Source organism: Temnothorax nylanderi, unplaced genomic scaffold, assembly GCF_030848795.1.
Source record: "Temnothorax nylanderi isolate EJ_2023f unplaced genomic scaffold, tnyl_v1.0 TNYL_tig0156_pilon, whole genome shotgun sequence".
Classification (NCBI taxonomy): Eukaryota; Metazoa; Arthropoda; class Insecta; order Hymenoptera; family Formicidae; genus Temnothorax; species Temnothorax nylanderi.
In genome coordinates, this window is record NW_027249218.1 from 24,883 (window position 1) to 52,471 (window position 27,589).

Sequence of the window (27,589 nt, forward strand, 5' to 3'; positions counted from 1 at the left end):
ACTTTAAGCTTTCACATTAGGAAATCGGAAATTGTCGCAGATTTTTTTTGTGCACGTGACAGGCCCACAAAGTGAGAGAAAAATTTTCTATTTTGTCCAGCTCGTCGTTTTCTATATGCAAAAGTTACCAAATGCCCCATGCACGCCCCATGTGAACCTCGCTTTATAACTTATAAAGCACATGCATGGGGGGTGCAGGGAAGCTTCGCCCCCTCCGCCCACGCATGTACTTTGATATATTATATAAGATATATTCACATCATTGAAAGCTAAGTGATATGCCTACGGCGGAGCTCCTCCCCCGCCTATTTGTCTATGTACACACCCTTACGAAAAAGTAGTACTAGCAATCAGTACTCAGTATTGTTAGTGATCAGTACTCGTAGTATTGAGAGTATTAGTATGTTAATACTCATGAATACTGCAGAATGGTCAGTACTGTGTCTGTCAGTGCTTACAGTACTGGCAGTACTACAAGCAATAATACTCATTAGTACTTCAAAGTATTGAAGTGGTCAGTACTTTATCAGATTAATATTCGGAGTACTATCATGATAGTACTGCCAGTACTGTAAAAAACTAATAGGCACAGTACTGACCATTATGCAATATTCATGAGTATTAACATACTAATACTGTCAATACTACGAGTACTGATCACTCAGTACTGAGTACTGATTGCTAGTACTACTTTTTCGTAACGTATCTTGGAAATACTAAATTAATAAAATACTAAATTAACACACTAAACTATCAATATGACGTTATTTTGATATCATCTTGACTTTTTGTTCTACATGGACAGTACTGCGTAAGTAGGGGAGAGTGGGCTCCCTTGAGCCACGGGGTCCAATGTGACAGTGCGAGTTTTCTGTATTAACGTTCTGCAAAATAGTGACGGTGGGTATGAAAACTTTCGTTTTCAAAACATATAACTTCCATCAAAAAATTATGCTGAAATAAGCATATATACTTTAGTTAAAGGCAGATATGTAATTGGAGCCTTGCAAAGTAAATTTTTACTTGTCATAACTTTTTGATATGTATGGATTTCTAGGGATTCTACAGTTAAAAAAAATTCATAAGACGTTTGTCGGGATCTAGCCCAAGCAACACGTGTTAGTCAAGTTGACGTCATGTAGACGTCAACCTGAGGTCAAGTAAGTCAAGGTCATTTTGACATCAATCAGTACCTCCATATTGACAAATTTTTGACGTCATTTGGATATCAAAATGACATCATTTTGACCTTTTTATAAAGGCGTAGGACGTGCGAGCACGCTTCGATGCGTTGCGGCTACGATAAGGAGCATAGGGAACAAGGTGTAAAATATAATACATGTCTTTATGGACTATTTGGTTTATTATTGTCCATATGCTTCTCCATGTATGTTTAAATAATATAACACAAAAATAATCAAAATAACGTCTTTTATGTGGAGGTACTTGCAGGTCTGCTCCTGTATTTATAGCTCAGGCGAGAAATTAACAACGGTATTTGTTATACCAAGCGCTGTGCACTCGTGTTTAGCCACCTTTTAATAGCAGCTTCAGCATCTAAGAGCTTACTCCCAGGGTATAACTTGAGAAGTGAACCTGAAAGAAGTATGATTTTGTAAATACTGAGCTTTAATATCTAGAATCCATACAGAAAAATCGTACACGTAAAATAAGACATAAAATTGCAATAATTTTTCTCTAATGTAAAAAAGATAACAAAACTCTCCAATAAAGTAATACAGTAATTGTTCGAGAGCACGCGGTAGCGCGAGATAGCGCGAGGTGGAAGACGACCACAAATAAAACAGCAAGTCCAGAAATACACGAAAATAAAACAAAGTATATTCAAAGTCTAATGTGTACAATTATTTACAGAGTTCAGAGCCGTGAGTGATAGCGCGCACTGAATCTATCACAGCGAAAAGCAGAGAATTTAGCTGCACGAGCTAATTCGGGGTCGAGAGCGGATTGCGAGTAGCGTTTAAGCGGTTTGCAAGTAGCGTTCAAGCGATTTGCACGAGCGGTGATTCTGAGCGGGTGAACTTCGACAAAGAAGAGCGTGTGAATATACTTGGCGGGTGATCTGCGAGCGAAGTGCCGAAAGGGCGGACAAGACCTTCCGCGGCGCAGCGGCGGTCTTTTATTACCTCCGAGATGAGGCTCCCTCCAAGCTCGTTACCGATGATTTCGCGAGGGTGATTGGCCACCGGCGGCCCACGTCACCGTGCTTAAGTTACGGTTTTCAAGCATCGATCCGAAGCGATCGTTACTTGTTTTCGACTGCTTTGTTTATAGCATGGATCCTTCCCTTTGCGTGAGCACAAATAAGTCGTTCGGGCCGTCGAACAAGGCCTGACCTTATTATTGATGACAAAGTCAAAGTTGCCAGAATGTTAATCACGAAAGATCCATGCTATACTGAATATTCCCGTGACAAATCTCATGCGATAATTTAAGCGAATATTAATTATCGCAGGCGTGCATGCGCTAACAAACAACCGAACGCGGTTTTCGAGATACGAATGATCGCGACTGATCGCGATCTCAAACATTCCCGCCCGCCTCGTCAGGCGTGACGAAACAAAACGGTGCACTCGATCGTGCGACGGAAGTCGCGGTGGAATATCGATTTTTCGATCGATTCACCGTGATCGCGATTCCGGCGCGTGGTGCTGGCGAGCAATGGCGGCGCGGCGCGGCTGCGCAGTGTCACAACGCGCGGTGATCTCGAGCGAGACACATAAACATTCGCGATATACGCAACGTGAATTCGGTGACACGTGAGCAGTGAAGTGATACGTGAAAGTGCATTTGTGTGTCGCACAGAAAGTAAAGTTGAGGCGGAGGGCCGAAATAAGTGGTTGAATTGATCTTCAACATTGGCAGAAGGCCGACAAGGACGATTACGCGAAGTGAACGAGAGAAAATGCAGGCGGAAGGCCTATAATTAAGTGAAGCGGACGTAAATTGGCGGAAGAAGACGAACAGAAATGTACGCAAGAAGCCGGGCTGAAATACAACGGTGCAGCGAGGAGAATCGACGGAGGGTGTAAGGCTCCGTTTCGATCCTCCCGACGGCGGATTGCACGACGACCTTCCGCTCAGGCAGCTCGGCGTCGGGAATCTCGTTGCTCTCGTCCGGCCATCAGGGTCGGTTCTCCTGCAGCCACGTTGAGCCCGTCCACCTCCGGGGAGGGCCGATCAGCTCGCGGGGAGCGATTCCCTGGGCACGAACGACGTCCTCCATCGGGATGCGTGGCCTTTGACCCAGTGAAGGGTCACGACGCGGGCGTCTGACCCGAGGGAGATTGGATCTGTGGACAAACTTAAGGTGTCGCGAGCGTGTCGCGTGAACTTGGTGAGCATTGTGAAGTGTGGTGGAGCCGTGCCTCGTGACGCGGAGGTCGACGGCAGCGGCGTAGCCTCGCTCGAATGCGTCGGCGAGGCCGTGGATCGTAAGTGCGCGATAACGACGGTGTTTCTGAGGGATCCCGACGGGAATGTCCTCAGAATTCGCGGCCCGTTTACGCAACGGGATCCCGCCCGCCGTGCAGGGTTCGCGCGGTTCGGTGTGCACGGAGGTCGCGTCGTCGACGGGCTTGCGAGTTACGGCGAGGTTCTTCGGCGGTGATGAGACCGGCCGTCGGACGACGTACCGGCCAGCGGATGTGCGCTCGTGGGTGCGCACGGAGCGTTGCTCGTACTCCTTGAGCGGCGATGAGACCGGCAGTCGGACGACGTACTAGCCAGCGGATGTGCGCTCGTGGGTGCGCACGGAGTGTCGCTCGCACTCCCTTTCCTCGGGGGTGAGCCTGACGACAGAGGAGTGAGCGTGGAGTGAGCTGCGGTGACCAAGAAGAGAGGTCGCGCCGCAGCCCCCTGACAGAATCCATCCCAGGGTGGTTTTCTGCGCGATCGGCGTTTGCGGTTTTCCTCGGCGGAGACCATCCTCCAGGATGGCCGAGCACACCTCAGCGCCCAGAAGCAGCTCGACTGGGTCGTTGGCGGCGAAACGAGGATCGGCGAGTGGGAGCCCCTGAAGATGAGGCCACGTGGTGTTGCACCTGATTGCAGAGCCCCGGTACAGGGAGAGACGCGGAAGCACGAGCGCGACGGCGGTGAGCGTGGCTCCTGTGGTCGTCGACGTGAGGCTCATCGACACCTTACCCCGTGTGGATCCAGATTGTGAGCCGCCGATACCGAATATCGACATTCGGGTGCGCGATCGCGGCAGGCGCAGCCGCTGCACCAGGGACTCCGACACGATCGACACTTCGGAGCCTTGGTCGATGAGAGCTCGAACTTCGTGTGGCTCTCCGCGGCGGTCGGGAACGATCACGCGCGCGGTCGCGAGGAGGATCGCTTTGCGGTCGTCGGCCCTTCCGACGGCGGAAAGCGCGCTGACTTCAGCGGCGGGTTTCGGCTCGGAAGCGTACGCGTCGTGGAGCATCGTGTGGTGACGCGAGTTGCACGTCATGCAGTTCCTGGTGGACTGACACCGTGCCACCAAATGGTTGCCGAGACAATTAAAGCACAGCTTGTTGGTCTCGGCCACTGATAGTCGTTCACTGGCTGACTTGGCCTTGAATTCGGGGCACCCCATGAGTGAGTGCCTTTCGGTGCAGAGTGGACACTGGGAAGACTCTGTGCGCTGCGCGGCGTGCGTTTTTGCGAAACGTGATGGCTCACTCGCGGTTTTCACAGTGTTCTTCGGGTACGCGGCGTTTAAAGTGAGAATCCGCTTTGAAATAAAGTCTGTGAGTTTCGCGTGATCCGGCGGATCGACGGAGTCGCAGGTGGAAGACTCCCACTCAAGTCGCGTTCGCGGATCGAAGAGCTCAACCACTAAATGGTTGAAGAGGTCCATGCCATGAGACTCGATGGGCCTCCCGATGCTTTCCTGAGCATTGACTGCGGTTGTGACGGCGTTGTGGATGCGGCTCAACTCTTCGGCGGTGGCGGCTTTCATCTTCGCCACGGCGGTAAACGTGGCGAAGTTGGAGCGTATTAACTCCTTTTTATTCTCAAAATGCTTGCTTAACATTGCCCATGCGCGGGCGTAATTGTCTCCGGTCACCGTTGACAAACGCAATGAACGCAATGAACGCATTAACTTTTCAGCGGGCCCTTGCAGACACGATCGGAGGTAATGGAACCGCTCAGTGTTCGAGATCGACGAATTCTCGCCGATGACCGACAGGAAGAGATCCCGAAACGAAGGCCATTCCTCGTACGCGCCCGAGAAGTGAGGTAACGTAATACGCGGCAGCGATGTCTTGGGAGCGTGTTCGCCACTTTGCTCCGGCCCGGTTGGCACTCTGGGCGACGCGGATTTCAAGGAGTTTGCGACGGAGGTGAGCAAGCTGTGCTGATGCACGTACGCATTCTCGACGGTGTCAAAAAAGTCGGTTTTATTGTACTCACTCTCGGTGTAGCGATCTCCGTAGCATGCCCGAATGAGATCGTGGTTTGACTCAAATTTGGCCCACAGGTCGTCGAGAATGCGGATGCGAGTGCTCACAGCGTCGAGAAAAGATATAAGCATCTTTTAATATTAAAAACAATAACCAAAGACAGTTAATCATAAAAGAAAATTACTATTATCATTAAACAAAACTCAGTGAAAATTCAGAGAAAATTATACAAATATATATTTATTATGTAATACTAAATAAAAAATATTAAAAAAAAATAATCAACCTTTATTATTAACAATTTAGATCTACAAGGTGTTACTTCAAAGGCTTTTTCTATTTTTTCTATGTAATTCCATCTGCAGAATGATTTTGAAATGAATATTCATAAAAAATATTATTTTCAGATAATTTGTTTAAATAAATTTGTTTAAACAAATTAATTTTGCAATTCTGAGGTTAAATTCGTAATCAGCTATCAAAAATCATAAAAATTATATTCATTTCGCTTGATGATCTTCCGTTAATTCCTTTAAATAAAGATATAGGAGATATTATACTTTAAGTTAAAAAAATTATCGTAAATTATTATTAACAATTTGGATCTAAAAGATATTACTTTGAAGGCCTACTATGTTTTTTCTATAAAATTCTATCCACAGATTTTGAAATAAAAATTTATAAAACATCTTACTTTGAGATTTGTTTAAACAAATTAATTTTGAAATTTAAAGCTTAAATTTGTTATCAACGACTTGAAACAAAATTAAAATGATATCCATCTCGGTTAAACTATACCCTAGAAGCTTGTGTCTATGAAGGGATTACCGTTTTTTGCATATGAATTTCATATTTACTGGATTGCACTATATGTTTAACCATTTTCGTTGTGCGACAAATATATTTCCGCAGTATTGCATTAATGCACAAGTCTTCCTGAGCATTTAAAAAAAAAATCAACGGGATATCTTAAAAATTGTGCTGTCACAAGAATTTTGTTCAAAAACAGCACGGAATTTCCCACTGTGCGTCGTCTTGACACTTTAAAATTCGTTTTTAATTACTTGGTGTCAAGACACTGTCGAGTCTCTTGATTTCAAAGATCTACACCATGCATGCACTTCAGCAATAAAAACATCAGTATAAACTCACTGTTCCGTGATAATGGGAAAAGATTCCTGGAAATTTTCTTCTTTGACACACTCACACAGGAAGAAGAACTCCTGTTTGATGCAGTTGTATGTGAAGCTTCAGTGCATCCTTCGTCATCTATAAAAGTTCTGTTTGAAAATGTTTTATCAGGGGTTTTCATTGAACTGAGTCTCTTGTCACATTTCATAGATGATGTAATTTGCTTCTCCTTTTGTGGTTCACTGGATGTGGCAACATTTGCCTTCGTTGATGTACCAAATACAGAAGTACTCTTCTGTGTATACAAGGTACCAGAAACATCCTTTGAGGTTGACGCATTTCTTTGCTGAAACGCTTTTAATCTCTCTCTGACGCCACTTATTTGTGGAGAAGGTAGTAGTAACGTTCTGTCATCCTCAGAATCACTAGACTCCTGCACAATGATTGTCTTCTTCTTTTTATTAGGATTCAGCACAGGGCTCATATTGTCCATGTCCTCTTTACTACTGTCACTATCATCAAAATGTTTCTTTTTCGTAACGCGCCTTCTTTCGTAACGCGTCAGCCTTCTTCATAGCTGCCTTATGGGCTACATTGTACGTACCTGAGAAAAGATAGACAAAGCTTCGATTTATAATTATAATAAGAGTTGAACAGTGTAAGGTATTGTCTACATAAAACTATGTATATAAATCATCTAAATAATTTATATAGAAAACTTTTTCCTCTATCTTTATCTGAGATAGTTCGTGTCGCTTATCTTTATCTGAGGTAAGATTTTTTTATCTATAAATGTTATCGATCTAAAATGTTAGATAATTTTTATGGCGGTTGTTTTGAACCGCGGATGCAATTTTACACTTTGTTTCTTACAATAGTAGTAGATAGACATTCCCGAAAGAAAAATGTTTTATTCTAAAGCCAAAAGTAATGAATTTCTACTTATTTTTACTTGTAATTTGATAATTTCTACTTTTTACTTATAATTTGATAATTTAGATAAATTATCCACATAATTTTTGCTGTTATCTTTATCTAATAATATTTTAAAACCAGTTTACCTTTTTGTCAGATAAAACTTAAAAAAAACCGATCTTTATCTTTATCTCAGATAAAAAGAAAGTTATTATCTGGTACAACACTGCATGTAAAAGGTGGAAATTAAATCATACGCACTATAACTATGTTCCACTATCACCGGACACTTTTTCCAGTCATTACTCGGATCGGCAAGTCCCATCACAAGCCTCGCTATTGATTGCTTAGTTGGTGGCCAATATGCTGCCGTACCATTGTCTACGATCCATTTGGTAGCTACTACGTCGACTGTATCCTCCTCAGTGAATATATAACTACGGAGTACTACAAGAAATAGAATATAAAAATTAATTTTAAATTAACTTATAAAAGCAGATTATTTTTAACAAATAAAATAAGTCAATTAAACCATGCCTCATAATATCAAAACAAGGTGTGAGCTAATGGGATGCAAAGATAAATATTTCCATCTGGAATAAGATAACATTTGCGAGCAACATCTGAGAGACGAAAAAACTGTTCTCGCTCACTCAATTCAGACACGCTAAGAATTCCTATGTCAGTAAAGTCTATGGGAAAGTCGTAATAACTTGTCATTCGTGTGAACCTATGACTGGCCAATCTAATTTCTCCCTGAGGAGTAGGGATAATGTTAGTCAGGACTACCACATCATTTTGATTAGTTACAAAGCAGCAGTCAGCTTCGTTTACAGCAAGGGTCATGTTACGAGTTTTTATTTTACTATAATGATCTCCTGGAATCTCAGCTTGACCCTCTCGCCTCTTACTTAAGCGGATTTCCTGACGATCTAGTATTTTGTTGGTAGTTTTTCTCAAGTCCCCATAACCCTCTGAATCTCGATTAGCAATCTGTTGCAAAGGTTGATAGGGACACCGAAGAGAGCGCTTGATTAGACCTAGATGATTCTCAAATTTGTATGCACTGAAATTGTCAAGCACACCATGCTGCCGGCACTCTTCAGCCAAATGGATCAGACTGTGTATGTTGTAAACAGCAAATTCTCGGCCAAATATTTGTATAGAATGAGTAACAAATTCTCTCATCAACTCTTCCGCAACATCAATACACCGATCAAGCAAGTGGGGACTAGATAGTATGTATATAGAAGTATGGAACAAAAGGAAATTCTGATAAAGAATAGGTGTAAGGTAATTCTTGAAAATTTTTACCCCATCATAAAGTGCTAACCTCCTCAATTCTTGGGCTTTTAGTCTATTACCTGATCGCTTAAGTTGTCTCGGTTTGCGATTAAATTCTCTGGGAGTGTGAGGAGCCAATTCCACAAGAGCATTTGATACAGCTCTCAGAGTTGCATCGGTCAAAGTAAAATTACCCGGAACAACCAATAAGAATTTCAACCATCTCTTGAAAGCACCCTGATCTTTTAGATGCATGCTATCCAGTCTAAACTGGGAGACCATTCCAGTTCCAATAGTTTCTAATGGTGACACATTATTAGTGTGGTGCTGAGGATTTTTTCTGGTATTAAAAGATTCATCAGTCCTGAGATCAGCATCCATGTCAATGAAAATTTCCCGAGCCCGATATCTACAACCTGTGACACAGCACTTTTCACGTGCAAAAGTTCCACCATGTCCAACACAGCACTTGATAAATGCTCGAGTAGGGGCATCCAGGATATAATTTCTTACTCTAAAAGGATAAACAGTTCCATTGATTTCAAAACCAGATTCCTGAAGAGCAGCCACTTCTGCAACATAGTCTTCCAGAAATGCATTTAAGTCATTGGGCTTTTCGTCACCATAAAATACTGCTATAATGAATGGTTCATCCTGATTGGCAAAACTCCCCAAAATTGGCCAAAAGTCTTTTTGAGAACAACTCTGAGGGAAAGGTTTCATCCCATCTATATTGACATCCATCATAATTTCTTGATTAGCAGTAAAATATTCCTCTGATAATTTAGACTGAATATTAGATCTGATGCCTTTATACCAGAGATGTCCATTTCCAATATCCTTCACAGGTGTGTTTCGAGGAGTACTTAGGAGAGATCTGTAGTCCTTTGGAAACTGTGGGAAGACAACTCTTAGAATTCGTAGTAGTCCATTTATTTTCTGTCCAGTTACACCCCTCCTCCCCCATTCCTTAAGACTCCTCAACACATATGCGTTAATTTGTGCATCATTTACGACAAGATCATTCTCGATATTAACATGATTGATCTCCATGTTTTCCTCATCTTCTACTATAATATTTACATCTTCATAGTCTGTACTATCATCATTACATATCTCATTGCGTTCGTCTAAATCATGGTTTACCAATGCATCGTGTAGGCCGAAATATTCTTCAGAACTGACATCACTACTATCATTGACATCACCAAAATTGTTATTACTGTACTCCGTGTCACTGCCAGAGATCATGTTATTATTATGAGCAACTATCATTTGTGCAACCCTTTCTTGGATACCTTGAAGATTCAATCTCCTGTTAGCTTCAACACGAGCAATATGACGCCAAGTACGCCTGTGTTGCTGATAAAAAAAATAAAACAAGAAAGTGATTGTGAGTGACACAAATGTAAATACAGTATTTAAAAAAAAATCTGCATTTTCGTAAAAAATCTGTATCAAGTATGTTTCGACTCAATCTCTCTTGTGGACATTTCCCAGCAAACGCAAAAGGATTAAAAGATATTAAAATTTTTTAATACCTTTGAATCCCTTTTTTGGCGGAATTAGATAAAATTAGATGGGATTCGAAATGAGATGGTCCAATCCCATGGAATCCAAAATTCTTGGAGAAATAAAAAAAATTATTTATTTCGAAATTTTATTACTATTTTTTAACTAAATTTGTTTCTTAAGATGCAGTCTATGATTATAAATATTTTCTCGTATTTGAAAAAAACACTTACCTTGGTGAGATTCGAACTCGGGACCTCTGGATCGTGAGCCAACTGCCTTACGTGGTGGACTACTCCTTAATTTAATGTAAGTGTTATATATAGTCTACATATGGGATAACCAGCGCAAATATATAATTTTTCAAAAATCATCTTAAGAAACAAATTCAGTTTAAAAAGAGTAATAAAATTTTGAATTGGATATATAATATAATATTTCTTAATGTCGGGTGAATGTCAGAAACCAGTGTCGGCTCATTACGAAATTTTGTGTTCGTAAATATATTTATGAAAAAAGTATATTTATAAAGTTAAAACATCCTTATCAAATCCACTTTATTCTATGCAGAAATTCTTTTGCGCGCGCAATGGAACTAACCTCTCAATCATGCAGTGATTCAGTGCTGTACCGTGCAGCTATATCTTATGGATCTCTCAACCATAATATTTGTGCTGCAGACCACATAAGAGAGATAGCAATAATTCTTTGGTTGAGGCAACCATATACGAGGGTATTGTAACCGAATGTCACGTATCGTAAGAACTACGGTTATGAAAACTGTATAAATGAGCATATCTTAACAGCTACATTCAATGTAATATCAATTTAACTTGAGTTCACATACATTTCTTTTTCAATCATAGAGAATGTTGTTGTAACAACCGTAGCAATTTTCTCCGTGTGAGATACCACATATGTGGAAGATAAGATCGCTAACAACAAGTAATCAATTTTTAGTGTCGATAGTCGAGGTTGCTTCAAAGATGGTTCTAGTAGACATTGGAGAACAAATGTATGTTTGTTCAATGCCTAATGTATTCGAGGCTGATTAATTAAAACCTTTTACTTTTAAAAATTACACAGGACCACAAAAAAAATTTTTTGAAAAACAACTGGGATCAGAGTAGGTGTTTCTTATAGATTTTGGGTTACTGAATCCGAATTCGTAAACCGGTTTGCTCCATCACGTCTAGATTTTTAGATAATCGAGAAAAATAGCGGAAAATCTGTGAAAATTGAAATAAACATTTAAAGAAAGAGCAAAAGTATAACATCAAAGAAAGAGAAAAAGTATAACATCAAAATGCGGTCGCAGAACTGATTTAAATATATTTTGGTAAGTTAAATAAAGTGCAAAAAAGGAGGATGTTAAAAAAGGGCCGATGTTCGCCCAAAAAGGTGTAAGTAAAAGAAATAGTGTTTTTTGTAGATTTTGATCTCCTGAATACGATAAAGCTAATAAAAAGTTCGTGGTGCTTGGGGAACACCTTGAAAATTGAGCATAAACGTGGTGTATTTACAGAAATTTGGATGAGATATATGCTATATATCATAAAATGTACTGGTGAAAGATTTGTTGGGGAGAGGGAAAAGGGGGAAGAAAGAGTGTTTTGTGTGTGTGTGTGTGTGTGTGTGTGTGTGTGTGTGTGTGTGTGTGTGTGTGTGCGTGCGTGTGTGTGTGCATGTATGCGTGCGCGGGTGCGGGTGCGTGTGCGGTTACGGGTGTGTGCGGGTGTGCGCGTGTGTGTGCGCGTGTGTGCGGGTGTGTGCACACACCCGCACACACGCGCACGCGCGCACACACCCGTACCCGCACACGCACCCTCACCCGCACCCGCACCCGCACCCGCAACCGCACCCGCAACCGCACCCGCACCCGCACCCGCACCCGCACTCGCACCCGCACGCGCACCCGCACCCGCACACATTAATATACTACATGTATTAAAAAATTAAATCTATTTTTAATTTGACACAATTTTAAGAATTGTGTCTAATTATACGTCCTCAAAAAATTACATATTTATACAATTTTTTAATTAAAAGAAATATGAAAATTTCACTACATAGCATACCAAGATTACAAAACATGATAAATTTATCTTAGTATGCTATGTAGTAAATTTTTCAATATATTTTTTTAATACAAAATTATGAATCTGTAATTTTTTAAGGACGTATAATTAGATACAATTCTTTCTAGATAATTTTGTAGAATTTTGTTACATTACGCATTTTTACCTCTGGACAACGATTGCTATTTCTATTTCATTTTCATTATTGCAGGGGAAGATAAATCTAAAAAGAATAATGAGTCATCGACATAGAAGATTCGAAGGCTAAATTCAAAAACAGAACAAAAGTCACTCGCAATTTTTTTCATTCCCATCGTGCAACATTGAGCGAGTAAAAGAGCGCTCTGAAAGAAACATTACTTAAGCACGCTTATGAATTCAGAGCACGCTTTGCCACTGTTGGCAAAATAAATTTTAATGAGTCCTTTTATCTTTCGAACGAAAATGCCGAAGTAGGTGGGAACCCCTGTGAGGACATTGACTTTTTCGATAAAAAATATGTAATATTATTTTTATTTGATTATATGAGTAAAAAAATCTGGTCTAACAAAATGAAGGTTGCCATCGTTAATTTTTATTAATTTATCAAAAAAGGACATATACACGACGACCAGGTAACCGACATTTGTCGGTTCGATAAAGTGTCGATGTGTCGTTGCGGATGTTTTTTGATATGTCAAAAAACATGCGCAACGACACTTATATATCGAACCGACAAATGTCGGTAGTTGTGTACAGAATACCGGCCCTGACAATCAACTTCTTACGCATTATTTTTGTTACATACGTGACGTAATTTTAAGTACTTACCGGTTTGTCTCCCATGTTAAAAAGCGTGGTAGGCGACGAGAATGCACGAGTAAATAGAACAGACACTTTTAGAAACTTTAAGCTGTAAGCTTCTATCAGCCTATACTTCGTGATATGGAAGCAAACACAGAGCCAGACCCCTGGCACTCAAGTGCCACTCAGTTTAAAATCTCAGCTGTTGGCGCTGTTGCCCCTCTTAGTGTCGCTAATAACCATTATGTGGCGCTAGTAGTATTGCGCGCTGCGGCTTTAGCCCGCGAATTTTAATGTAAAATATATTTTATTAAATGTACATTTGATATTAATATCATAAATAATTATGATTTTAATAATAATTTTATAATATTAATGATTATAGTATATATTGTGACTATTTTGAATAATAAAGTGAAGAATTTACAACAATAATACATGGAAAAGGATAATCAAACATCAAATTATTAAAGTAAAGCTTGTAATAATTTATAAAGAGACGAATTTATGTTATTCAGCCTCCACTATATATATATATATATATATATATATATATATATATATATATATATATATATATATATATAGTAGTTAGGAATCAAACTAATCAAGTCACACACACACACACAAAATGATGTCCATTTGATGTCAAATCTACAACATCGCACGTTTATTTACAGATATCACTTTCCGCACATGAAATCATGCAGATGATGCACCCACATACCAAGTATAATAAAAATAAATAAAAAAGCATGAGGTCAAAATAGAGTCAAGGTCTGGTCATTTTGGTCAATGACGGATTTGGTGTCAATTTGATGTCATTTTGACGTCAACTTGACTAAATGTGTTGCTTGGGTAGGTTCAATACCAACGTGCGCACAAAAACGTTTAATTGTTCTGTATCTGAAATATTTACGATAAATAATATCGATGTTCAGTGGGGTCCAATGTGACGCAGGTTGATGGGGTCCTCTGTGCCACGCTTACAGAACTATCTAACCTACCTACGTGACAGCGCGAGTTTCCGTAGTGTGTTTCGATCGCGGAATAGTAAATGTTAGTGCCTAAATTTTCCTATAAAATAAAATAATTTCCATCGATAATCATATCCACACTTTCATTTTCTCTTTTTTTCACCCTTTAGTTACAGATCACATGTAATCGAGTCGCTGTGAGGCAATATTCGTTGATCTCTGCTAGGTTACGACAAAAAGTGAGGTTATAGGACTTTGTTTCCAGTTTTCAATTTCTTAGGTCATCTGATGAAACAAATATGACACGATTATTGATAAATTGGTCCTCTAGCACAGTCTTGGTTTTTCAATTGACCAAAGATTTGTAATAAACAGGATTCAAACAGATCTCTTCTACTGTCACAGGGTATACCCTACCTTTCACATTACATGTCACAGTGTACCCTACGCTATGGCTCAATCGACCCCACGCGTGGGGTCCACTGTGACAAACGCAGCATTTCGAAATATCATTATTTTTGCAAAATATTTCTGAAAATTTACTTCTTAAATCATTTACAAACAAAGTTTATTATATTAAACATCGAATAGTCTCATTTATATTATAATGAAGTTATTAAAATTTTTAAATTTACATTTTTAATGTGATTTAAAAAAACGTGGTTCAAGGGTGCCCACTCTCCCCTACTGCGCCTGTACCACACGTTAGTATCCCACGATTATTCGATAAGTACTAAAAGAGTACTGGAGGGAGTACTGGAGGGAGTACTGGTGGGAGTACTGGAGGGAGTACTGGGGGGAGTGCTGGGGGAAGTACTGGGGGGAATACTGGAGAAAGTACTGGAGGGAGTACTGGAGGGAGTACTAGAAGAAATACTGAAGGGAGTACTGAATGAGTATTGGATGAGTACTGGGAAGGAGTGCTGACGAAGTCAGTATAGTCGAATTTAGTAGTACTTTGAGTACTTATGTCTCTAGTACTTTCACTAATACTTTTTCCAGTATTAAAACCAGTACTATTTTTTCATAAGGGTATCCAAGTAGAACAAAAAGTCAAGATGATATCAAAATAACGTCATATTGATAGTTTAGTAATTTAGTATTTTATTAATTTAGTATTTCCAAGATACGTTACGAAAAAGTAGTACTAGCAATCAGTACTCAGTACTGAGTGATCAGTACTCGTAATATTGACAGTATTAGTATGTTAATACTCATGAATATTACAGAATGGTCAGTACTGTGCCTATTAGTTTCTTACAGTACTGGCAGTACTATCATAATAGTACTCCGAATATTAATCTGATAAAGTACTGACCACTTCAATACTTTGAAGTACTAATGAGTATTATTGCTTGTAGTACTGCCAGTACTGTAAGCACTGACAGACACAGTACTGACCATTCTGCAGTATTCATGAGTATTAACATACTAATCTCTCAATACTACGAGTACTGATCACTCAGTACTGAGTACTGATTGCTAGTACTACTTTTTCGTAAGGAAAGTTCAACGAAATCGGTGAGGAGGCCACTATTCTTCAGATTTACCCATACAAATATTTCAATTTCAATGCGGAATGTCATCGCCGTCATCGAGTGTTAAGGCCATCGCACACAAAGGCTGCGTTTCTGTATTCACTGTAAGTACTGACGATGTGACGTCACTGAGCACAGCTGCAAGATCGTTCCGTAATTACTTCTGTTGCTTTTACCGCATATAACGCTGCAATAACGGAACGATATCCGCAGTACTGCGACTGTTGTTACGTATAAGAAAGAAATATAACCTATCTTAGACACGACGTAACACGACGATAGGAGCACTTATTCTAAATATATAAAAAAGAATCAGTTTTCAGATTTATGAAAATATCGAAATTAATTATTATTATATTAATTATATTAATTTAGTAACCTTTTCGGGCTTTTTCCGCATCTTCGTGACCAGTGATCGGCAAAAAAAATTTTTATTATTTATTTTTTAAATGTCAAAGCAATCATTAACAAGCCAAAATACAATATATTAAGTGCCAAAAAAATAAAAAAATTTTTTAACTTATTTTTATTTACCTAACAATTTGTAAATACTTTCAAAAAAAGATTATTTCTACAAAAATTATTAATGTTTAACATTATTTTTTAATTCTTAGAAAATTTAATAATAAATCAAAAATTATAACTAATTTTTTAAAAATAAATAATTGAATAAAAATAATTTTTAATTTTCTAAAAAATAATAATAAAAAACAAATATTTTTTAATTTTCCAAAAAATTAGTAATTAAAAAAAATATTTTTTAATTTTTCAGAAAATTAACAATTAAATAAAAATAATTTTTTATCCTTGACTCTGAAACAAGTTGTCTTGGCAAAAACAAGTATGAACATGAGGTAACTGACAATATTACAATCAGAGATACTGGGCAAGACGAAGAAGACGGATATACGCGACTGTCAAAACCTGTTAACGTATTAACGTTTTATGAAAAGTGTGTGTGGCTAGCATTAGAGCCATCGCACACGAAATGCATAGCTTAGCATAAGCGTATTACTAGCGCTACTTGTACTTCCCAGTCATCTCGGTGGAAAATTGAAAATCTCTTATGTAATCCCTTATTTAAAAAATCCAATGTGATCCCCCGAAAAGTGATCCCCCGATTCAAAAGTACTTTATTATCAATATTTTTTTAGACCTTTTTGTATATATGTGGTATTGTTGATGTAGATTTTGCATATTGTAACAAATTTTAAAAATTCCAAAAAATAAATCCAATATGGCGGACTCAAATATTTGCGAATTTTTAAAACTTTATATTTTAACCTTTTTTGTACATATAAGGTTTTTAAAAGAAGCAATAAAAAAACAGAAAAAACATTCAAAGAAAGTCGATAATAAAAAATTAAACTTTATTTATATTAAAAAATATAATTTTGTGAAAAAAAAACAATAATTCTCAAACTTAAATGTTTGATAAAGTTGGTGTGATTGAAGAAAAGATGTGTTTAATCAACGAAAATTATATATGTTGCTTTATCTAGAGTGAGATCATTTGATTCAGTTATTAAGTTTTTCTAGGTAACCAACGTCAAGTTAGAAACGTTAAAAATTATTTATATCAAGAAATATCTGAATAAATAAGAAAAATACGTATATGAACACATAAAATTCACAATTATTTGTTTATAATTATTATTATAATTAAATTATAATTGTTATATTGGGGGGAAGGGTTTGAGGGGGGGAAGCATGCAAAGCACGTTTATCTAGTAATTGCAAATTTTCCCAAAAAACACGAATTTTTAGTATGAAAAAATTATTCAGTATGGTTAACGTCATCGTTTCTTTTCTACTGCAACTAATATACTCCTAAAAACTTTACAAAATTAATAAATGCTAATTTTCTTAAAAAATTAGTAATATATTTTCTAATAATTATCTACTAATTTTTCAAATAATTTACTTTTTAAAAACTACTAATTTTTTAAAAAATTATAAATATTTTTTTCTAAATGAGTAATTTTTTTAAAAATTGACAATTTATTTTATATAATGGCTAATTTTTAAATTATGAGCAATATATTTCTGATTATTTATTAATTTTTCAGATAGAGTATTATATTTTTAATCAATTAATAATTATTTTAAATTTAAAGCTTAGTATTTTATTAATTACCAATTTTTTGTTAATTAAAATTAAAAACATTCAAATTTTTTATTTTTGATTAATTAAAAATAACCGCCGATATCATTACTAAAAACAGAATTTTTGCCGATCACTGTTCGTGACTAACGATTACTGTATATTTCTCGTTGTTGCCTTCCAGGTCCACAAGGACCAATTCTTCCAAAGATGCCGCCATAGCCGCCATGTTCTTACTGCGAATGCCTCACCTCGCGAGCCGCAGTAATGAAAGTAGGAAGTGACGACAAAATCTATGACGTCACATGAACACGAAAACGCTTTGACAGCTTACTGCCGCGTATATTGGAACGGATTTACAGTGCTGCCAGTACTGCGAGTGAATAGCGAAACGCAGCCAAAATTGCATAGGTTGCATAAGCATAGCATAAGACAGCTGGACCAATGAGCATCTTATGTAAATTAATATGACGACTTTATATTGGATGCTCATTGGTTTAGCGGTCTTATATGCTGCGTTCCCAACCGACGTATAGTTGGCAAACAAATTAAAAATTATTGAAAATTATCTTATCCAATCGTTTGGAAATCATTTGGAAATATTTGGAAAAAACTTTTCAGAGTTTGGAAAACCATACAATAATCACAATTAAATAAAATCAATTAAGCGTATAATTAGCAGAAAGTGTCTAAAAAATATTTTTTTTTAATCCAATCGCTCCAGAATCATTTGGAAAAAGCGTCGATATAATTTTTATTATTTGGAAAACAATTATTCTAATGAAAATTAATTAAAGATTAATATTTCGTTTTAATGTCTGCACTAAAGTCTGCACTATAGTGCAATAAAGTGCACATTCTTATATGTTTTATTGGTAGAAGCTGTGTTTCGATATTGGCTGCATTCCAATATTCACTGTCAGCAACTTTCAGTACTGAAAATCTATAGTATACGTAAAATATAGATTTGCAGTACTGACAGTGAATATCGATCGGAATGCAGTCACTGGCTGCGTTCCGATATTCACTGCAAGTACTGTAAACATCGCTCCATTTTTGTTTGATATACGATGTGCAACGAAGACAGAATGATGCTTACAGTACTTGCAGTGAATATCGGAACGCAGCCTAGACTGTAAGTACTGAAAATTTATAATGTTACATACGTCATCACTTTTTCAGTACTTTATAATCTACTTAATAATACCACCATAAATTAATAAAACATTTTTAATAATTTAAAAATTAATATCTCAAATATAATGTGGTCTATCGAATTAAAATTTTAACAGCAATTAAATTAGACATTTCTCTATAAACTCCTAAATTTTCACGAAGATTTGTCGGTAAAGGGTTTTTGTGATATAACTGATGTGATACAACTACCTTAACCCAATCAGCAAAATAAAATTTAAAAAATGTTTTTAAAAAACATTTAAAAAACATTTTTCAAACATTTTTAAAAACGTTAAAAATAATGGAATAAGTTTCCTTTTTTTCATTAAAAAAAACATTTATTTTAACGTTTAAAATAATATTATTTTAACGTTTAAAAAATATTATTTTAACGTTTAGAAAAATATTATTTTAACGTTTAATAAACGTTTGTTTTAACATTTGAAAAAATGTTTTTTTAATATTTGGGAAACTTTTACATTGAAAGGTTTTTTAATAATTTTAAAAATTTGTGTTATATTTGATTTTTTATTACTAAATATTATTTTTTGTACATATTGTACACATTGTATACATAATGTATAACAAAATAAACATTTGCAGTATAAAATAAAATAAATATAAGAAAGAAAAAAAATTTACTTGTATTTTAAAGTATTGACAAAACCGCTGTTTGTATAACGCAATTGAAAATCGAGCAAGGTCCATAGACGGTCATAGCAAGACCTTTACGCTGAAATAATGTTTCATGTGTGATTTTTAAATATATTTTCTAATTCTTCTAACTGTACGCGGTTACTATCAGTCTCAACACAGCTCTTAAATTGAATCAGAAAAGTAATATCACACATTAAATTGATTGTCAAATAACGTGGGTCGGCGATCGAGTCGTCGTTTAATTCCGCGGTATTCCGCGGCTCACCATGTGCATTCAACGGTACATACGTTGCTGTAAGAAATTTAATAGTTATGCAGGAAGTCTTTGTGGGAGGGCAATAATGATGTTAGAATTAAACTTTAGAACTTTATTATATCACAAACCTACCGGCACACAAATAATGGGAACGAAGAACGAAGTTGCTATGGTTGCTACACATCCGCACGCTCCGCCATAAGTCACCGACTACCCGACACGCGCAAACACGTCACGTCCACAGAACATAAGCACGTCGCACGTTGTCGCAACTCAAGCGACCAATCAAGCGCGCCGAACCGACGTACGCTATTAAGGCTGCGTTCGAAAATATTACCCGGGTACAGACGGGTATACTTCCTTTTCCTTCTAACTCAGTGAGTTAGAAAGAGAAGAGAGTATACTCGTGTGCACTCGGGTGACGTTTTCGAAAGCAGCCTAATACTTCGATTTGGAAAAATGAAAACGGTGATTGGTCACCGCTTTGTCACTTTATTGTGTTATCGTGTAGTCCTGTGTGCAGTATAATAGGAGCCGTAATTAAATGCGGGGTCTACAATAATTCAGCAGAACGACTGCTGAGTTGTCGTCTTATCAACACACACTACGTTGATTTGTTGGTTCTAAAAGTAAGAACCAATCACATTCGATTGCTACTGAGCGGTTTGATGCAAGTCTCAGAGTCGCAGAAACGGTCGTAAGAAAGAAATTGACCAATTAATATAACAGTTAAAAGCGTTCGACTGTGACTGGTCAATTTCTGTCTTAAGACCGTTCCTGCGACTCTGAGACTTGCGCATTTAATTTGTAGACTCCGTCTAACTCGCTCAAGCATTCGCAAGAAATTTGCATATAAAATTTCTCACAAATAATCACACAATTAATCGTACAAATAATAACCGTGTTAGAATTTATTAGCGCATGTTATAACGTATATAATAATGGTATTTTTATTTTTAAGCCATTATTTTAAATGAATAATTAATGCAAAATAAATATTAAATTAATGTTGAATAAATGTGATATTAATGTTTTTAAAAATTATTATTGCAAACGAATAATTAATGTGACATAAATATTAAATAAACGTTAAATAAATATTTTTTCTAAATTATTATTTTAAATGATTAAATAATGTAAAATAAATATTAAAATAATGTTGAATAAATGTGAAATAAATGTTTTTTAAAATGATTATTGCAAACGAATAATTAATGTGACATAAATATTAATCAATAAACGTTAAATAAATATTTTTTCTAAATCATTATTTTAAATGAATAAATAATGTAAAATAAATATTAAATTAATGTTGAATAAATGTGAAATAAATGTTTTTAAAAATTATTATTGCAAACGAATAATTAATGTGACATAAATATTAATCAATAAACGTTAAATAAATATTTTTTCGAAATCATTATTTTAAATGAATAATTAATGTAAAATAAATATTAAATAAATGTTGAATAAATGTGAAATAAATGTTTTTAAAAAATATTATTGCAAACAAATAATTAATGTGACCTAAATATTAAATAAACGTTAAATAAATATTTTTTCTAAATCAATATTTTAAATTAATAATTAATGTAAAATAAACGTTTAATAAACATTAAATAAATATTATTTGTACAATAAACTGTAACAATGTATAAATACTGAAAAAAAATATTTAAAAAACATTTAAAAAATATTGTCTGCTGATTGGGAAGGGGAAACATATTCTGAATAAAATATATTGTAAGGACTGTTAATTAAGAATAAAAACTGCATATTTGTAAATATTAATAATTTTGTCAACTAGATGTCTAATTGGAAATTTTATAATCAGGTTAATAAATAAGGATCATTTTTGAAAAGTAGAACAAATTAATGAAAAAAATCAGCGGATTAAAAACAATATACAATTTGACTGGTAGTTCAGGAAAAAGGACAAGAAGGCTGTACGAAGAAAAAGAGGCAAATTTGTAACTGCAAACATTTAAAATATTTTATGTTGACTCATCATTTTCTCATTACAACATCAACTATCTATTATCTAACAATAATATCTCTTCTGAATGTTGTATATACTATGTATACTATGTTGTATACTATATATAAAGATAACAAATAATAAAATAATATATTTTTGTACAATATATACCTTTTTTTATATGGATTAATTTCTTGGGCCCAGCCTTGAGCTTTGTAATACATAGGATATAATGCTCTCGTTTGCATGTATTTAAAATAGGGTATATTCAGGTGTGCATGTGTGTGTGTGTTTGCATACAGTTTACGCAATCGCAATGGGTGCGTTCGGGGAGACGCTATTAGCGCTATTTAGCGCTACAGGCTGTATTCTATCTTTATCGTTCATTAGACGTAAAACAAGGATAGACGTAATACAAGGATGACACGATAGCGCTGATAGCGTCTCCTCGAACGCACCCAAAAATACTTGACAGTCTCTCAACACACATTTTTCCAGATTCTGTAATAGGAACCAGTGACACATGTACGAATTTATCGCGCTTTCGAATCGACTGCATATAATTCTATAACTTAATAGAAAATATATTGATACTTATTACACGGGAGATTTTTTATTGTAATTTAGTACAAATGTGCGGTAAAAATTTGTACACCTTTCTCTATGACTCTTGCCGGTTCGCTAAATTCGTTCCAAGTATGACTCCAATCAATCTGGAAAAAAAATGACAAAAGCATAGATATATAGCCATTTCTTTTATTTTGAGAAGAGAAGATGATAATTGATCAATGTAATAAATACTACTAACTGTAATAAGTGTTAATAAATTTACTAACCCGCCAACTACCAAACAAATCACTGTGTTCAAGATACGATAATCTTTTGTCGGTGAGTAATAGTACGTCTTTGTTGATGAACACATGGTAGACGTAAACGTCTGTGTGCACATATTTCCCCTTTTCCAATTCCTATGAAAAAGAAATCTCATATTTATTTCATATAGAAAAACTTTCTTGTAAAATTTAATTCCGTATAATTTTTTATAGAGAATATTATACTGTATGAAATAATATTTCCTAAAGAGCATATATATATATAATTCTTCTCTTTCTCTATTCATTTACACATACATAATATTTATAATAATTCTATATAAATTAATAATATATCCTCTATAGAAATGTACCATTATAATAGAATAGGCCTACTAAAAACGAAACATCTAAAATTTAAAGATAAAAGTATCAAGGATACTTAGAAGAATAAAATTCTTACCTTCAATATCTTATTGCCTTCGGCTTCATCCTTTATGTACGGTCTAACAAGACTGTCCGGTTGCAGAAATCTAGGCGATCGTACTCTCTTTGCTTCCTCACCCAGCTCGGTGGCTCTAAAACGAATGTTACAATGTAATCTCCATATTACATGTATAGATTAATTAGGCTAATTTATAAACAATTCCAAATTTCAATTGTCTTAATAATTAAGTTATTAAGACTACTTTTGCATACTTAACGAGCCACACCGTTTGATAGCTCCAAAGGAACCACTTGCAAAGTCGATAACACCAGCCGTAGGCCTAGTAACGAGTCCAACAACACCTTTTCCAAACCCTTTGAAAAATCCTTCTACTCCTTCCTCCTTTGCACCTGATATGGGTTTCATTACTACACCCGTTACACCATCGAATACACCCTGTCAAGTGAGATAAATAATTCCTAGATGTATCAAATAAATTAATCAATAAAATAATTAACCCGCGATCTTACCATGACTAAACCCTTTCCGCTTCGTGCGAGACTTTCTAAGAAAGTTAGCGGGCTGTTTGTTAAGCTGTTCTTGCCTCTTTCGCTGGTAATCTTTGTCGAAGGTCAGAGCAGCTATACCCTTGCCTACAAAAGCAAGTGAGTAATAAAGTAAATATATATATATATATACCGGGTGAATCTTAATAGATGCACCAACTTTTTACCATAGAAGATGAGTTACCGACCGCAACTGTAATGAACCGAACGATCCATAGGTGACACCAGCTTGAATCGACCGCTTCGATCGACGAGTCCGAGGTGATGTACAGGCAAGTTAAAAACTGTGAATCAAATAACGTATATCGTATGTACATACTTTTCTAATATATCCAACTGTCTTACGCATTTTTCTTTTTACTAGGTGCGCAACTAAGTTTCCGGGTTTCACACATAGATGGCACCAATAACACATGTACTCGACTTACATGTCTGAAGTTGTCTGACGTTATAGCTTGGACATCTGTTAACAATAACCAGTCGTTATATAAACACATATCGCAACGCAAAAATATTTTTTCTAACAACGGAGATGTCGAGTTTTGTGCCAAATAAACAGCATTTGCGGGAAGTTTTGCTTTTCTGCTTTAACTTGAAAAAAAATGCAGCTGAAGCACGTCGTTTGCTTGAGGAGGCCTACGGCGAACATGCACCATCGAAAACTACCTGTGAAGATTGCCCAGGTAGCAAGACTCGTCATTTTGACGTCAATTGACGTCAAAAGTCTGGCATTTTGACGTCTTTTGACGTCATTTGACGTCAAAATGACGAGTGCTTGCTACCTGGGTGGTTTAAACGCTTCAGAAGTGGCGATTTCGACACTGAGGACAAGGAGCGCTCCGGAAGACCAAAAACAATTGAGGACGCCGATCTGCAAGCGTTATTGGATGAAGATAATACGCAAACACAAGATCAACTTGCGGAGGCATTAAACATGACTCACCAAGGTATTTCCAAACGTTTACATGCCATGGGAAAAATTCAAAAGGAAGGAAAATGGGTGCCGCATGAGTTGACTGAGAGACAGATGGAAAATCGAAGAGCCACTTCCGAAATTTTGCTTTTGCGGCATGAAAGAAAGAATTTTCCTCATCGAATTGTTACTGGCGATGAGAAGTGGATATATTTAGAGAATCCCAAACGCAAAAAATCGTGGCTTTCACCTGGTGAAGAATCAACAACGACGGCACGGCCAAATCGTTTTGGAAAGAAGAAATGGACATCGCTACCGACAAAAACTGATCAATTTAAACCATACATTGCTCGAAAAACGGCCAGAATGGGACACGAGACACGATCGAGTGATATTGCAGCACGACAACGCTCCGTGCCATCGCAGTTCCATCGTCCAGGACACCATCAAAACGCTGAAATGGGATCTGCTACCGCACCCGCTGTATTCGCCAGACCTGGCGCCTTCCGATTATCACTTGTTCCGGTCGATGGCGCATGGCTTGGATGGGCTACACTTGACCAATTTCGAAGAAGTGCAAAATTGGTTGGATGAATGGTTTCAGTCCAAAGACGCGTCGTTTTATTGTCGCGGTATTCATGTATTGCCAGAGAGATGGCGAAAATGTATAGCTAGCGAGGGACGATACTTTGAATAAACCATTTTTTGTATTTCTCTTGAAATTTTCCATTTTTTATTGATCAAAAAAACCCGGAAACTTAGTTGCGCATCTAGTACATATAATTTTATTTAATAACACGATTTCTTATTATTCTCCATCTATGCGCAACGTATTTACCGCATGTACTACGTTTACGCGAGCGTTACTTTTGTAGTAACTTACGATAATTCACTCGTTTACGCAGAGTAAATTATCGTAAGTTACTACAAAATTTCCTTTACGCGAAGGAATTATCGAAAGTTACTACAGAAGTAACGCTCGCGTAAACGTAGTAATATAGTACGGGATCCGGCCGCGTGATTTATACGTTTATCTGTTATTTTATCGAAATGCGATTTTAATGGAAGATTACATATCAGGTCATACATCGCGGCCGGTGTGCCTAGCAAAATCTTGCCGCAAGTACCCTCAATTAGAGCTGTTTTAATTAAATTTTTTAAGACAACTTCGTTCATTTGTTTGCGAAGTAAATGAAGCGTCATCTGAAAGAGAGTGATCTAAAAAACTTGAAAAAAATAGGTTCCCACCTCTCAGTCTGCCGCAACCTCCTGGCAGCCAGATGCAAAAAGGTTCTTTTTTGTTAATTATCAACGTTCATCGTGTATCGAGACAATTTTTACACAAATTGAAGCTAAATTTTTCCTCTACACGATGGAATATGGTTGCCTGCGTAAAAGCTGCCGCAACTAGTGGTTGCCAGCATTTGAATGACTCGCTCTCGCCTGCGCGAGCTCTTCAATCTTACAATGTGTTACAATGGAATAATCACAGCAATTTCCTTGCATTTCTTTAATATTACAATAGTTCCTAAACAAGTTTTCAAAAATTCCTTTTATAAATAAATTCCGCCGCTCATTCGTCTTCCGACTCGTCTGAACTCGCAACATCATACTCCAAATCATCAGAATTATCATTCGCATTTTCAGAACTTTCATTCATCGACACGCGCAATACATCTTCGACTTTCAACGGCGTTGGGTACCCAAAGAACCACGTTGGTTTCAAAAAACCATCTAATAACCAACCGCACTCTTCAGCGCGTAATTTAATACAACACGGATCTGTAGCATTTTGCCACATCGAATTTACAAAAATTGCGCGTGTCGATGAATGAAAGATCTGAAAACGCGAATGATAATTCTGATGATTTGGAGTATGATGTTGCGAGTTCAGACGAGTCGGAAGACGAATGAGCGGCGGAATTTATTTATAAAAGGAATTTTTGAAAACTTGTTTAGGAACTATTGTAATATTAAAGAAATGCAAGGAAATTGCTGTGATTATTCCATTGTAACACATTGTAAGATTGAAGAGCTCGCGCAGGCGAAAGCGAGTCATTCAAATGCTGGCAACCACTAGTTGCGGCAGCTTTTACGCAGGCAACCATATTCCATCGTGTAGAGGAAAAATTTAGCTTCAATTTGTGTAAAAATTGTCTCGATACACGATGAACGTTGATAATTAACAAAAAAGAACCTTTTTGCATCTGGCTGCCAGGAGGTTGCGGCAGACTGAGAGGTGGGAACCTATTTTTTTCAAGTTTTTTAGATCACTCTCTTTCAGATAACGCTTCATTTACTTCGCAAACAAATGAACAAAGTTGTCTTAAAAAATTTAATTAAAACAGCTCTAATTGAGGGTACTTGCGGCAAGATTTTACTAGGCACACCGGCCGCGATGTATGACCTGATATGTAATCTTCCATTAAAATCGCATTTCGATAAAATAACAGATAAACGTATAAATCACGCGGCCGGATCCCGTACTATATTACTACGTTTACGCGAGCGTTACTTCTGTAGTAACTTTCGATAATTCCTTCGCGTAAAGGAAATTTTGTAGTACCCTGGTAAAAATTACCGTTAGAAACGGATAGAACGTGCATTCTATCCGTTTCTGACTGTTTTACTATGCGTTTCTTTCCCTGCAATTACGGATAGAAGCAGATGAAAAGTGTTGCAGATTCTATAAGACTGTGTACGCAAATACGGTGAGGAAGGCTAACTGCATCTAACTGATTCCTAACGGAACGGAACTCCTATCTGAACCTATGCGCAGACGAATTATGAATCCTATCCGTTTTTATACGTAGCCAATTTTGAATGTCTATCCGCATCTGATTGCAAAACCAGGCAGGATATCTATCTGCATTTGCATGCAATTATGATTTGCCCGCTCTATCCGTTTCTAACTGCAAATGCATTTTATTCATTTCTTATTACTGCAAATACATGTACATTGTGGGAGGTTTGTAGTTATCAGGTAGATTCTACCTTTAAACGCCAGAAGGGATTCCTTTAGTTACGACACTGTAATTTTTCTGGTTGTCGCCTGACAGAACGCCTGC

General features: G+C 36.9%; 2 protein-coding genes and 2 long non-coding RNA genes across 4 annotated transcripts; all 4 read right to left on the reverse strand.

Annotated features, from left to right (window-relative positions):
• Positions 1–3,742: 3,742 nt before the first annotated feature.
• LOC139777642 (uncharacterized) lies at positions 3,743–5,545 on the reverse strand. Its single transcript, XM_071715207.1, has one exon. It carries the CDS (start codon positions 5,543–5,545, stop codon positions 3,743–3,745), a length of 1,803 nt encoding a protein of 600 aa, XP_071571308.1.
• Positions 5,546–10,760: 5,215 nt separating this feature from the next.
• Positions 10,761–11,242, reverse strand: LOC139777631 (uncharacterized). The gene is made up of 2 exons (XR_011719399.1): positions 11,104–11,242; positions 10,761–11,021 (listed from the first exon to the last, which is right to left on the reverse strand). It is a non-coding gene; the product is annotated as an uncharacterized lncRNA (long non-coding RNA).
• Positions 11,243–19,420: 8,178 nt separating this feature from the next.
• LOC139777638 (uncharacterized) lies at positions 19,421–20,071 on the reverse strand. Its single transcript, XR_011719400.1, has 2 exons — positions 19,958–20,071; positions 19,421–19,861 (listed from the first exon to the last, which is right to left on the reverse strand). It is a non-coding gene; the product is annotated as an uncharacterized lncRNA (long non-coding RNA).
• A 1,636-nt stretch (positions 20,072–21,707) lies between these two features.
• On the reverse strand, positions 21,708–23,760 carry LOC139777632 (intermembrane lipid transfer protein Vps13-like). Its single transcript, XM_071715184.1, has 5 exons — positions 23,573–23,760; positions 23,329–23,498; positions 23,079–23,193; positions 22,640–22,771; positions 21,708–22,516 (listed from the first exon to the last, which is right to left on the reverse strand). Exons 1-5 carry the CDS (start codon positions 23,573–23,575, stop codon positions 22,427–22,429), a joined length of 510 nt encoding a protein of 169 aa, XP_071571285.1. The 5' UTR covers positions 23,576–23,760; the 3' UTR covers positions 21,708–22,426.
• Between the last annotated feature and the right edge of the window lie 3,829 nt (positions 23,761–27,589).

Coding starts and splice junctions, on each gene's coding strand:
- LOC139777632 (XM_071715184.1), bottom strand. Junction 23,194..23,328: donor TCCTTTGGAGCTATCAAACG/GTGTGGCTCGTT, acceptor CATTCGTTTTAG/AGCCACCGAGCTGGGTGAGG. Junction 22,772..23,078: donor AAGGCAATAAGATATTGAAG/GTAAGAATTTTA, acceptor TCTTTTTCATAG/GAATTGGAAAAGGGGAAATA.
- LOC139777642 (XM_071715207.1), bottom strand. CDS start 5,545: ATGCTTATATCTTTTCTCGACGCTGTGAGCACTCGCATCCGCATTCTC.